The 14,488-nt window shown below is 41.4% G+C and overlaps 1 protein-coding gene and 1 long non-coding RNA gene across 4 annotated transcripts; one reads left to right on the forward strand and one right to left on the reverse strand.

The window, feature by feature from the left end:
• Nucleotides 1-1,388: 1,388 nt before the first annotated feature.
• sstr2a (somatostatin receptor 2a) lies at nucleotides 1,389-9,068 on the reverse strand. 3 transcript variants are annotated; one of them, XM_057026150.1, is made up of 4 exons: nucleotides 8,773-9,068; nucleotides 6,526-7,054; nucleotides 5,825-6,144; nucleotides 1,389-5,094 (listed from the first exon to the last, which is right to left on the reverse strand). In XM_057026150.1, exons 2-4 carry the CDS (start codon nucleotides 6,905-6,907, stop codon nucleotides 4,663-4,665), a joined length of 1,134 nt encoding a protein of 377 aa, XP_056882130.1. In that variant the 5' UTR covers nucleotides 6,908-7,054; nucleotides 8,773-9,068; the 3' UTR covers nucleotides 1,389-4,662. The 3 variants fall into 3 exon arrangements, with proteins under 3 accessions (XP_056882130.1, XP_056882139.1, XP_056882122.1); XM_057026159.1 differs by having other exon boundaries at nucleotides 6,526-6,664; nucleotides 8,688-9,068; XM_057026142.1 differs by having other exon boundaries at nucleotides 8,688-9,068.
• On the forward strand, nucleotides 8,445-13,752 carry LOC130522152 (uncharacterized). The gene is made up of 2 exons (XR_008949563.1): nucleotides 8,445-8,600; nucleotides 13,565-13,752. It is a non-coding gene; the product is annotated as an uncharacterized LOC130522152 (long non-coding RNA).
• Nucleotides 13,753-14,488: the final 736 nt, after the last annotated feature.

The following is a 14,488-nucleotide window of genomic DNA, read 5'->3' on the forward strand; positions in this document are numbered from 1 at the left end:
TTAAAAAATCCACTACTGTGAGTGTAAACCTTAAATATGATGAACTTTAACTGTATAGTAGCCTGATGAGTGGGGATGTATGGATGTATGTTATATCAGCTCTGGAGCTACATGGTGGACAGCAGTATGAAAGACCCCCCTAACTCCTCTGAAGGTCCTCTGTGGCTGACTGACCTCGGTGATTCCTCCGAGACTAATGGAGACATTTGGTTAGCAGATGTGCAGTTGGCTTTCTATGAATTGTCTCTAACATTTTCATGCCATTCCTGTTTATTTTCTTGTCCTTTTCGATCCCTTCTACTTTTTTGGCCTCACACTTCTGGGTAGTGTTGTGCGTCAGTCACGTCTTTGAAAGGAGCGTCACAGGTGTATCCTAGCAACGCTGACAGTGCTTTCTTCTGGTCCAGAGATCCACATTCTCATGGCAAAAGTGACACAGTACATGCTGTCTCATTGGTCAATGAGAACCTCATTCCAGACCGGTGGAGTCAGCAGCGGCCGCCTGTAATCTGCCCTGTTTAATTAGAATAAAAATCACCCAATGTGGATTTTTTAAAAAAAACAACACATAAACACGAACAAAGACCTGACACTATAAAAGCAGTATTTTCAATTTTCTGGGCTTCATCAGTCAAAAACAACAGATGCGAGGTACCGTGCAAAGCGGCATAACCAGGCGTCCCAGATAGGACAATTGATTATAAAGACATGTGGTCAGGGCAGATTGCAGCCACAGACAATAATCACTAAAGGTGAACCTCATCAAGGTTCACTCATCAGCTCAAATTGAATTTCTAACAGTCTAAATATTGCCAGGGATCAGCAAGAACTATGGCCGATTAGAGCTCCGGACCGGCTGAGAGCTAGAAGAGAGCTCAGTGATGAAACCTGGACAAGAAAAACAAATATTGCCCATGTTTCCCTCTGACAATGTCCCATGTGACTTTTTGTGTTTGTGACTCTCCTGACCAGAGGAGACACGTCAGTCATTGTGTAATCTGAACCAAAAGGGCTGCAAGACATGTAGCCAGTCAGTCATCCTCCATTGTCAGAGCAATCCTTTATCTTTGTTGTTCTTCCCACTGTTTTTTGGTTTCAGTTTGATCTGACAAAGTTAAATAAACTCCTGTGTGGTCTCCCTCTTTGTCTCTTTCGTGCTGTGAGGGACGATGTGTTTTGGCGAGGGCTTTCGTCACCCCTGGAGAGAGGAGAATTCCACATTTAGTACCATCTGATGCATTCAAGATGCAAGGAAAAAACTCCGGAATTCCTCCATGCTCGTTATTCCCAAGCGGAAGATCTCCTCAGGTCGTTATTTGAGGAATCTTGTTTTCGACCACACGAATCCAAGTTAGCGAACAGAAATCACAATAAGATGAAACAACAAATGCTGTTCAGTCACGGCAACAGAAACTGACCTGCTCTTTAATTGCAGAGACATCGAACATGTGCCCATCAAAATCAGTGTTCATGTTATAGAAGCACAGGAAAACATCTGACATGATATCACAAACACAGAAGTGGAATAAACTGGTCTACAGACACAAACATGTGCGGAATACAAATGGTCTCTGTTAACATTTAATCACCAACTGCACTATACAAAGGCTTTTGGTTGTTTGGTTTTTGGGGGAATGGCTCACACCACTGTACATTGTGATCGTTTCATATGAAATTGCAAGGCACAAGAGCACAGGAAAAGCTTAAGCATATAAATTACAACCTGTATGACTACTAGCCACCTCGGCCACAACAGCTATATGGTTAAAAAAAAAAGCATTTAGGTTGACTTAGTCGTCTAAAAGATTGATTCTTAGTTGTTGACACGCACTGGGGGGGATGGGCGAGGGGGTTTTAATAGTAGCCATGAATCAGTAAGTTGACTCAGCCCCCCCAAAACCCCAGCACAGTGTAGTTTGAAGGTATTTTTTTACACAACTGAAAGCCTGAACCAAAATGTTTTTCTTTCTTTTAATGTACACATTTGGTACCACCATCTTCTCGGACTCGGTTGGCTGAATGACATATGAATGAGAGCACTCTTTGCACTTGAAATGGCTTGTTTAGCAGGCTTGGTGTTTAATGTTGTTAGCTGTAATACCAGGACATTAACAAGAAATAAATGTGTAATCTATTACTGCAATATGTAGGGACTAATGTCGAGAAATGGTTTGGTTCATTTTCCACAAAAAGACTCTGAGATGGCCACTGTCCCCAGTACCAAGCAACAAAGACCCTCTGGTGAACCATTTTCTTTCTTTTTTGCAAGCGAGGCATTTGTTACCCCCACCCCCTACAGAGGCATGTGGAAACAATCCAGTCAATACGCAGAGTAATAGTGAACGGTGCATCCTCAGGAGTGCACGTTCTAGCCCTTCACAAATCAACTTGTGTTTCACTAAAAACAGAGTGGGTGGATCTTCCACCTTATGTTTTCTGCCCTTCCCCCCCATCTGTACACTGCTAACGATAAGTAGGCTGCTTACAAAACCTGACCCTCCTCCAAAGAGTTCTTTTTTTGTTATTATTACTATATTACAAATGTACAACATACATTTGAAGGATTGGTTTCAGGCATAGAGTGGGTATGCTTCTGCTCTGACCCCACCTACTATAGCTATAACCATTACAGAAGATGGACCTGTCATGCTTCAGAACAAGAGCATCAAAAGTGACAGCATGAAGAGAAGTCACAGCAAATTAAGTTCCTGCATTTACCTTTCAGGAGATGCTGCTCGTCACTCTTCTAATTGGAGGTGATTGATGCCTTCTGACTTGGCTGAGAAGCAGGAGCAAAGCAAATCTGACACTTGCGCATATGTAGAGTGACCTTATTACTAAAAGAAGCTTTGTAGTCGTGTGACTGGTCTCCCAGCAACCAGCACTGGCTCCATCAATGAGATCCTTCGATGGAGTCAACACTCAAGCAAACTCTTATCTGTCTAAATCATGATCTTTGTAAAGACACCATCAAATATTCACCTTAATTTTGTTTACAGTATTGGTATGCTAGAATACAATCATCAACGGAGGCTACCGGGTAATTAGGACTAATTTTTGGGTTAGGGTTAGGTAACCTGACCTTAAATGTATTTGTTAATGTACAACCTTTTTCAACTAAGTAGTTATTATGTTTTTGATGAATGGTGGATCATTTTTATTATATTAATTATTGCTATTACATTATCTAAATGAATCTAACATCCCAATAAAATGCTAAGCATACAGTATATGATATGATTAGCTCGCTGGTTCTGTCATCAGGTGAGCATGCTAATAATATAGAATGTTTTTCTGTGTGTGTCGGGGGTAGTGGTGGTAGTGGGGGTGTTCAGTATGAAAAAAATCTCTACATATTTTAATAACTTGTATGTTTGCAGCTATAATACATAAATGTAAAATCTGGCAGTGCAGTTTTTATATTTTATGAAACACCGGTTACTGCTGCTTAGTCTGTAAATCAAATATCTCTCTCGTTTCCCCACAATATCTTTGTACAACAAAATCACTGGAGTACATATTAAAGGTCTAACACACAACGTTATACTAGGATGTGTCAAATTCTGCCATCAAGTGTTGCAAGAAATACAAAACACACAAAGATCTTCTTCATCCTCGTGCTGGCTGTAGCAGAATGTCACATATTTTCTCCTCTTTGTGCGAACAGTTTGCAAGTGGAGCTGAATTTGAGAAGATATTACATTGTCAATCGTCAGCCCTTCAGGAACATTGGCTCAGAACATCTCCCACACTGTCGCAACTGTCACAGTGACCACCATCCAAACGCATGCCACGGGTTTCATTTTACCATCCCTGCTCTGTCCTTGGCACGTTGCACCATTAGGGGACTGTAGAATCGGTCGAGCAGATTGAAGAATTTATTTTGGTTTGCAGACAGTTTGCAGAAAATGCACAGTCAGGCTGTTTCAAATGAGCTCAGTGGTGAACACTGATGTACTTGCTCAACAATCCGAGATATCAAATTCAGCTCAAGGGTCAGTGAGGTTCATCCCAAAGTAATGCACCATTCGAGGTAGAGGAGTATCCTGTGCTTTCAGGCTTCAGGCTTTGCACATTCCTTGTTTATGTAAGACCATTAAAAAAAACAAGAACTATGAATAAACCATAGCCATGGTGCTAGCCTAGGCGAGGGTGAGGTTTCTCATCTTTTCCTTCTTGTAATCAGATGCACAAAGTTGGCTTTTTTTTCCCACTGACACGACTGCCAGACCCTGGGCAGTATTTCCATGTTTAGAGAAATCCTCAGCATGGATCCACTCATTTCTGTGTTGTATAGATGCTGCCTCGAGAGTGTCCCCACAGACCTCCGCTCTCTAATCCTCCCTCCCCCTTGTTTCATTCATGTGCAAATGACCTTTTGACACCATCACAAGTAATATATTCCTGGATCCGTTTTCTCTGTGGTTGGGTGTGATCCAGATTGAGTTGCTTCATTAAATTAAGATCTTGAGCTGGAGTCAGTGTACATGTAATGACCCCTGGAACCCTTTAGGTAACTGTTTATTTTTCACTTAGACTTTGTTAGTGTCAATAAGTAGCCGTAATTACATCATTTGTTTGGCAGCATATCTTTGCACGGGGTTTACGAGCAGATTACAGGCAGTGTTTGCTCAGTCTAGTGATTCATGCCCTGATGCCAACTTAGATACTAGTCTGCAGTTCACCGTTGAGCAGGGAAGTGTTATGGGCCTCCAAGTTGGCATTGATGATTGCAGCGTCGTGAGCCATCCTGCTCCTGTCCGCCCTGCTGTCGCTCCGCTCCATTTCATCCAGGCCCGTGACCTTTTTCAGGCACAGAACGTTCTGGAAGCTCTTCTTGAAGTTGTCGGACAAAAAGGCGTACAGGATGGGGTTAGCGCAGCTGTTGGTGTAACCGAGCACCACCACGAAGTCGAACGTGCTCTTCACAGCTGAAGTTGGCTTGATCGACCCGGTGACGGAGGTGATGTTGAAAATGTAGAAAGGGAGCCAACAGAGAACGAACACTGCCACCACGATGGATACCATGCGTGTCACTTTGCGCTCAGAGCGCTTGCGCTTGGTAGAACCCACGCGTATACCTGATGACTTCACCTGGGAGAAGAATGAGCAGGTTGAAAAGGTTTTGTCTGGGCTATGTGATTTTATGTGTTTAACCCTCAGCTTTGGCTAATCTTTAGGAGAACACTACAGGAAAACAGGAAACTTGTTTAGCAGCTGATGAAAACTGGGATAAAACATGACTGAAATTTAAAGGGCAGAATTGTAACCGTGGCTAAATGATGGTGTTGTTGTCACTCTTATAGTCTAAAATAAAAAATGTTTCAACCAAGACAGCTTCTCATAGGAGCACTAAGCTTTATCAACCCCCACCCGTCCCCTTAAATAAAACAAAACAAACATATTAGCCTCATTAATCAGGATCGGACTGATGTATAACAGCTTCTCCTCTGGCCTTTACATAATTGGCACTGGAATCCGATTCGTTTGGTGTGACTCTCCTGACAAATTCTCTGTCTCTCAAACTAGCGATAAAACTGAGAATCCCAACAAAAAACTACACAAATACCAACTTGCTTATTCCAAGAATAGAAAGCTTCTAATTTAATTCTAATTTAATTATACCTAGTTTGATTTATAGATGATTTTTGTCATGATGGCCATGTGTTTCCTTCCTCCCTGTCCTTTCCCACAGCCCCTTAATCCCAGCGTCTTAAATTATGGTCTCAAATATGGTCACAACACAGTTTTTTCCAATGCAGAAACATAAACAGATTGCTTTTCCAACAGGTCCCTGATACACCGTGGACGGTGGTGATCTCACCTTGATTATAATTAGCAGGTAACACAGGCATATGACGGAGAGTGGCAGGAAGAATCCGATGAAGAAGGTGTAGAATATGAAGGCCTTGGAATAGATGTCCTGAGGCCAGATGATCCCGCATACCGGCACCTTGTCAAGCCCACTGAAGATCATAGTCGGTAGGATGACGATCAGCGAGACACCCCACACGGTCAGGTTAATGATCTTGGCGACACGCGGCTTCCGCCATTTTGTCGACCTAATTGGGTGAACCACTGCCAGGTATCGATCGATGCTCATCACCATCAGACAGAAGATGCTCGTGAACTGATTAAGGGAGTCTGGGAGGGAAGTAGAGAAACAAGGGTGAAGAACTATATTGTGAACTGTGTGCACCACAAGTTAACAAGCTGAGAAACCTATGCCTCATCCACATCAATAAATCCAGTTCTTTGCCTTACAAATCTTTCTAAGTCAGCGCAGTCGTCCGTTTTGTCTCACCTAAGTTGCTGTTGAGCAATGTTAATACATGTTTAATTACTGTTGGGAGCTGCAAGCATTTGATAATGGTTGGGTCCGAATTCTGCAGTGAGACTGGGCTTCCCATTGGAACACTTAAAAACATTAATCTTTTATTTTAAATGGAAAAATAAAATATTGATCTTGAAAAACAAAGAAATTATGTTTATAACTGCATGAGAATCCTCTTTGTTTCCACCTACCTACAGTCATGATCACCCTGCAAAGCACCTCTCCAAAGGGCCAGTGCACCAGGGCCAGCTGCAGGGCGATGAAGGGCAGGCTCATCATGCACAGCACATCTGCTACCGCCAAGTTCAGGATGTAGATGTTGGTCACTGTCTTCATTTTGGCGTAACGGAGGATGACGTATATGACCAAGGCGTTGCCACACAGCCCCACGGCGCACACCATGAAATAAATGAAGGTAATGACAGTGAAGCTGGTCTTATCCTGGTGTAACCCGTTGTGGTCAGAGAAGTTGAAATTGGAGTCGTTGCTCTCGAGAAAGCTCTCGTAAAAGGGGAACTCGGGGATGGAGACATTGGAGGGCCTTGGGAGAATATCCCAAGGATCTAAAGCCATGGTGACTAAGAGGGGCTTGGGTGTTGAAGAAATTTAACAGTCTAAAAGTCTTGGGAATTGGCGATTTTGGGTTTCTGGGTATTTGGGATAGAAAGGGATTTTCAAGATTTATGTCCCAGCTGTAGAGAACAATTGAACACGATCGATCTGTGAGGGCAGAGAGAAAAGAGTGAAAAGACTGCAAATTAATGTAGGAATGCAAAAATCAATTGCCAAATTGTAAAGAAACGCTCTTAAAGATCCATGGCAACAACATTGCTTTTGATACTTTCTTTCAGACCATTAGTAACAATCAGTAATCATCAGAAACAATCACAATCTAATCACATCTCAAACTCATCCACTCCACTGTAGGTGTGTTGAAAAAAAAAATCCCTCCAACACGAAAGAGAGTCCAGTAGTGCAGCTCAGGAGAATGCACACACATGCGTTTCCCCATCACTGCATACATCCAACAAGGTACACCAGTGGGATGGATTGACGAGGGCTTTGTACAGGCAAATGTTTATTCAATTGATCTGGGGGACAAACAGCTTGGAAGCAGAGGCAGGATCACGCATTCATCCACCCTGGTGGTGCATTTGATGGGGACATTAATCTAGTTCTTGCTTTCATAATTGATGTGTCACTGACACATGTGAGCTCACTTTGGACTCGCCACCTTCTGCTAAATGAGCTGAGGATGGGTACAGTTGCTGTTTGCAACAAAGCTGACCTGGTGTTGTTATCTGCACAAACGTGTTTTCTGGGGAACGTACACCAGTACAAAGGTTAATGTCGTTCTCGGCTGGGCACTTTTCACTGATAAATACACTTTGTGACCACAAATGACCCATGATAGTCAAACCATAGATATGTGAACGTTGACTGTGAATAGGAGCTTTAGATCAGTCATTCAGAAATGACATTTTCTTTTTTGTGATCAGTGAGTGATAAAATGAAGGAATATAATGGTTTATTGTTGAAGGAAATCTTAACTATTCTAATTCTATACCTTTCTCAGACATTTTGCATTTTATGACTCACTGATTGAAAAACGCTGCCAGGGAAAGTGTGCAGGAAAAGCAGTGTGCTGCAGTTATAGATCCACTAATGAAAGGATCTGCAGGTGTTATCTGACGCGGAGGACAGAGTGATTACGTGTACAACGTGTTTCATTTTTTTTTATCTTTAGCGCTTGATTCAGTGTATTTATTCATCCAAATAGAAAGACTAATTGAGACTCCCCGAGGATGATAAATAAGAGGCTGGGTGTCCCTGCTCAGCAGGGGCTGTGTTAATGGGTGGAATGTGTCAGGGGATGATAAGGCTCAGCTTGATGCGGGCTCGCACAGGGGCTGCAGGCTGCATGTGACAAATGCCCATCATCAGCCAACAGGGGATCATTAACGGTCTTCGCAGGTCAAAGCTATAGGAAAGGAACTTAAACATCTGACGGACGAGCGTGTTCTCTCTAAAAAAATTTAAAAATAGATTGTGACGCACATACGGTCCGATCCTCCAGCTTGAATCTACCTCAGTTATTTAATTTACTTGAGGAGCTGTAGATTGAATAGCTCTGTCTGATATGAATGGGAATGCCGCGGCTGTGCTTAACGCGATTCCTTCGCTTTTTAAAACTTTTAACAGACTATTTTAAAAAGCCGTAACGGAGCAGTCGTACAGTGCGTAAATTCTACACAGATGTGCGCAGGTGAGTTTCCTCTCTCTCTTTTCGTTCCCCATAAAAATGCTACATACTTTGAAGCAAAATAAGAAAAACACAACAACAATAACCCACTTCGTCGTCATATGAAGTCCATGGTGATGAGGTGTCCCTCAGCAAGAAAAAAACGGGATTCCAGGCGTTGCGCTGCGGCGCTGACCTGCTGTTGAGCTGCATCCCGTCAGCCTCTCCATCCACCTGCTCCCCCTCCGTTACGCACCGCGTTGGTGTCCTCACATACCACAAGCCACCGCCGGTAGTTAAACTGTGTCTCTCAGGTCATTGTTTGAACCTCTAGGAAACAACTGGTTGTTTAAAAGCTGCTTTAAAAAATAAAATAAAAAATGCTATTGCTATTATTATTTTTCTTGTAAAAGCTGTGCGCTCTGCATTTAAGCAGTTCTGCCACCGACTCAATGGTAAGTGGCAACTAAACGCAAGATCTGTCTCTGTCTCTCATACACACGCACATGCACACACACGCAGAGAGAGAGAGAGAGAGAGAGAGAGAGAGAGAGAGAGAGAGAGAGAGAGAGAGAGGAGAGAGGAGGGAGAGAGAGAGAGAGAGAGAGAGAGAGAGAGTCACGTATGTGGGTCAGTATGCTGCTCCTGACTCCTGATTTTGATTCACGCTCCGGAAGTTATTAAATTATTGTTTGAATTTGGTAAATTATTTGTGTTAATTAGGTTAAATATAATTTTCTATATAAATAAATAAATAAAATATCTGGTGGAAGCTGTGGAAGCACATAATGGCCCTGAAGCACCAAGGTGGTGTATCTCAATATGTCATAACTGAAGTGGGAGTTTCTCCTGGGTGAAAATGAGTCCACAGTTGTGAGTTGTGATATTTTAATGGAGTTCAAAGCGATCATACTTTGTCTCCTCAGTTGTGTTAAACAGGATCTGAAGGCACTATTAGTATGCAGAAATCCATAGTATAACAGTCTCACCTCTGCTGTGCCTGATTAGAAAAGAAAAACAAAAGGAAATGTCAAACGGAACATTGGAATTACACTAATATGTTCAGAGAATGACTTTAAATAGAAGAAGCGAATGAGCTTATTAGTGCTTCTGTTTTCAACATATGATTTAATTATTTACACTATATTCTCCCTCCTGGGGGTTATTTCTGCTACTGTTTTGATTCTAGGGAAAAAGAGAGAAATCCAGCCATGATTATAAAATGTGCAATGTGGAATTGGCTTTTAAATAAAATAGCAGGTTAACAAGATCAAAAAAATTGGCTTGTCTCTGGAGAAGCATTTAGATTGCACCTTTTTGGTCGGAGATGAAGATCCTTCCCAGAGGAGAGAAAAAAGGTGGGTAATTTCAAAAACTGCTCTATTCCTGTTTAGGATAATGGGAGAGGCTGACATGGTATAGTCCAATAAATTGAGGTCCATTAAAACATCTACTGCTGTTCTGCATATTACAGAAATGGTGCAGGCTCCAGTGGGGATGGCAGGTGGCCCAGGTGTGTGTTAGATGTGCTTTGTTTTTTGGAGCTAGTATAAGCAACACTTCTGTGGCTGGAGAGGCAATTTATAATGCTGCCGTTTGTTAAAATTGACTTTAAATTTCTTGCCAAGGAGACACACTAGATTTTTTGCCAAGGAGACACACCTCAAAAAGGAAATTACTTTTCTCTTTCTTAAACCATCGAAGGTTTACCATAAACTAAACCCCACCAAGAGAAAAATCCTTGAAAATTTCCTATAGATTCTCTGCCTTACTGGACTGTAACCTACCACAATCTTTGCTTAGCGTTATCAGACAGCTCAACAGAACTCTTGGAATACAAAGGACTTTAGCTTGATAAGCACCACCCTGCAGGCACACCCAATGAGCTACCAACATTCGCAATGTGCGACAACCATAAAGAGATTTGCTGCATGCAGATGGGAATCAACACTTGCTCACCACCACCGACCAAATATTTTTTTTCTGTCATGCTGTGATAGGAAAAGATTTGTCAAGAGGATACTACAAAAATGGATCCTTGCACGCAGCTCATTATTTATGGAACGGAGAGGATTCTGCAGAAAATTACTTGGCTTGCAAGGTCTTCACCCTAAAAAGATGTTCTTTTTAAGGTGTTGCGTAAGGAATGTTTGTGACACATGTTGATCCAATACCATTAGACTACATCAATAGTAGACCAAACCACCTGATGCAGAATGAAAGATAGAGCCCACAGTCATTACTGGTAAGGGACAGAGTTTGCTTGAATGACACACCGATTATTATTTTTTTAAAAAGCGAATAAATAAATAGGAACCAACATGCATTATATTTGTCGCAGCAGGGCTGAAGCTGCAGGCTATATCACATGCTGCGTTTGTCACATTATAGTCAAAAACAGCCTGCAGGTGTCATAAAGTTCAGCCTCTGACACACCACGAACTCAAGTTCTTCTCATTTTTTTCTTTCTCCCAGACCTGTTCGTTCCAGTTTGGCAGTGTGCCAAATAAAAACAGATGTATGAAACAAATATTGAAAATTTCACACGGAGATAAAGACTGGAAAATTGGTTTGGCAATTCAAGAAACAGCAATATTGATTTTCCTGCTTGCCACCCACCGATCCTCCTGCTGCAAGACAAAACAGGTGAAGACAGTCTTGTAGCCTTGAAGACTGCTGGCTGTTATTTGATGGTCTTTTGGCTTCTGATGCAGCTTGTGTTACAGGATGATCAGTATTGAACATTAGTTTCGGTCTCTTCTCAACAAAAACACAAACAAACCTTGAGTAACGTTGGTCAATTATTGCCCTGCATGGCCTTAAACTCTGACACTCCCCAAAGTCAATATGAAGCCCAGCTTAAGGTGTAAAGGTCCCTTTAAGATAAAAACCTGAAGATCGGTAATTTTACAGCTACAAAAGCTGCCTGCGGGTCCATCGTGTCCAATCAAACGACTCCAGGATGGATGTCGAGAGTGGAACTGCAGCTGTTCAAGAGGTGTTACCAGAAAGAAATTATATACTGGAGAGTGTCAGCCAAGATACAGCTCTTGCTCTGTCCCCAATATCCCCTTCAAATTATCCTGTCACAAAGTAATTTTCGCTCTCAACGAGCCATCTTTGTGTTCATGTTATTGTCCCTTGCAAAGGCAAAGTGTGGCTGATTTGATGCTGTGGAATTCCAGGAAGAAAGAAAGGATTCACTGTGACATACCACCATTTACCACCTTGACTCTTGGTAACAGCGTGGGACTGTGGTACATAATAAGATGCTCACACACACATGCACACACCCATTCAATGCTTCAGGAGGTTAGTTAGTGATACATTTCAAGACAATTACCATAATTTCTGGACTACAGAGCGCACCTGATTAAAAGCTGCATAATCTAATTTTAGAAAGAAAATCAATTTTGTACTTATACAAGCCGCAGCAGGATTTTAAGCCGCAGGTATCCCACGTAGTCATATAAAAAATTAGATCGAAAACATTCACTACCGGTATATGTTTTTATTACCGTAAGAGACGAGTCACTGAGGAGTGACAAACAGACAGGTAAGAAACAACAGCCACTCTTTTCACTTGTATGTTTATACAGAGACCTTAAATCCAATTTTCATCATGTCAGGATTTTTTAACTTTTCTTTTAATTTAATCCGCTTAGCAACATAAATATATTGTACCGATTCACAGGTATTGATTTCCTTCTTCAACCGCCAGAGTGATCGCTTTTAACTTAAAAGCCGCATCATATGCTTTTTTTCTAGTATTTTCCATGTTGATGAAGGTTAGTAAAAATGACTGATTCACAATAGACATCCTGTCCCCTGAGCACACGTACACACATGTCAAGTTGATCCTTTTCAACTTTTACTTGTGTAGTGTTAATATGGCTGGTCGTCAACACATGCCACTAATGGTCTGTCACAGCACAATCACTGGTCCAATAGTTATAAATAGAACTCATTCAGCAGTTATTATAACTTCATGTTAAACAAAGGCCAGATTTAAGGGCTACAATAAACAGCATGCAGAGTTTAGTTTCTTTTCTTTGTAGATGTACAATGTCAACACAAGGTGGGCGATTTGTAATTTTTTTCCCCAAGTGTGTCACTGTATATGCTTGTGTCTCTTGTTTTATGGTTTTAATAGCTTTTATTGGTTTTTGGAGTTTTTCCTGAGTCCGCTCGCAATTTTTTGCATAACTTCCTGCTTCCTAACAGATTAAATATTTGGCATTGTCCATTTTGTTCTAACGTCTCTCTTCCGTGTTTAGTTAATCGTGTCGAGTGATGACGCCTCTTGGCTTTTGAATGCAGACACAATCCACAGTCTATGCATATTTTCATGTCATGATTCAATTGAATTAAACTTTATTTCTATTGCTTCTGATGCATTAAAATTTATCGTTAGGCACAAAACAACTCCTGACCCATGCACAGTTGCATTGTGATTTCACCTCCTCTCTTCCTTTTATCACTAATAGTCTCTATGAGGTTAGATAACGAACATGGCTGAATGAGCTGTGTTAAAGTGTAGTTGGGGTGTGCGCATGTCCTCACCTGAGAGGCACAATCAAGACAGACAGCTCTGACATACTCGTAGTGTCAGTCAGGTTCATTATGAGGTTGTAATTTAGCAGTTGATTCAGAGGAGAGCAACATTCGCAAACCCTATTCTCCAGACTGGACACCAAGTCAGAACCTACAGCCTGCATAATGAACAAGGTTTTACTCTGATTCAGTTGCTTTGTGCATCTGCCATCATAAAAAGAAATAGATTACCGGTACATTAAAGTGCAGTATTGAGAACAAATTGACTCAAAAAAAGCCTATAAGATATTCAAGAGATATCCCGGTGCAGGATCAAAGTTATGTTCATGCATGCGTGAATGCCTGTTGTTATGCCTGAAAATACTGAGGACTGTTTTTTTTGGTGTTTTTTTGCCTGGCTGAACATCGCAGTGACACTGCTGGATTGTTTTCAGGTTGATTTTATACAGCCGGAACAGAAAAACGCCTGGAGCATGTTGGGTGACCACCGAGACCTCAGTGCGACTCGATGACCATTTGCCTGGATGTCACACCACAGAAGACGACTCGGGCCCTCCTCTCTCTGTTGACATCTGAGGAAATTATTTATTATTAAATAAATTTCATCATTGGTTTATGTTGGTTGAGTCTTTGAGTCTTGCATCTTTTGAAAAGAAAGACGCAATCTGGAAATTTGCGTTTGCGATGACAAAGGATCACGTTTTTGGGTAGAACAAGCCGCTTCTATTGTGGCTGCATTTCTTGAAAGCCATGTACCACAGAATATTGTTACTAGTTACTATGGATTTGACAGATGTAGGATTGTGACTGTAAATTTCAGTTGTGACTTTATAGTTTTATTTTTCCAACATTAAATCTTACCTTTATCGGACTTGCATTTAGTGAAACTGGGGGGATCCCCAGGCGTTCCCAGACTAGTCAAGAGACATAGTCTCTCCAACGTGTCCTGGGTCTTTCCGGGGGGATGTTATGACTTCAATCAAAGTGCGTGGGAGGACAATCAGATATCATTAATAAAATGCCATTTTAAACCTGCCTTACCTCACATGAAATCTGGGCAACAACCAGTATACAGTATATTACCTATACCACTGTATGAGTAATATATCTATTCCTCTCTGAAATGCAGCACTATAGTGATGTAATTCACAGCTGAATGCAATGCTTGTTGACATTTTACTCACTTGCACCTTTAGTTAATTTCTTCCTTGATGTTTGAATTCATTTATCTTTATATATTTAAGCTTTTCATTGCTGTGAGGATTTTGCCTTGAGTGAATATTAGTGTTTAATTCTTAAATACAGCTATTAATCCTTCCCTCCTACTCAACCACCTACGGAACTGAAATCTGTGATTC

The sequence above is a fragment of the Takifugu flavidus genome, chromosome 1 (genome assembly GCF_003711565.1).
Source record: "Takifugu flavidus isolate HTHZ2018 chromosome 1, ASM371156v2, whole genome shotgun sequence".
In the NCBI taxonomy this organism is placed as follows: Eukaryota; Metazoa; Chordata; class Actinopteri; order Tetraodontiformes; family Tetraodontidae; genus Takifugu; species Takifugu flavidus.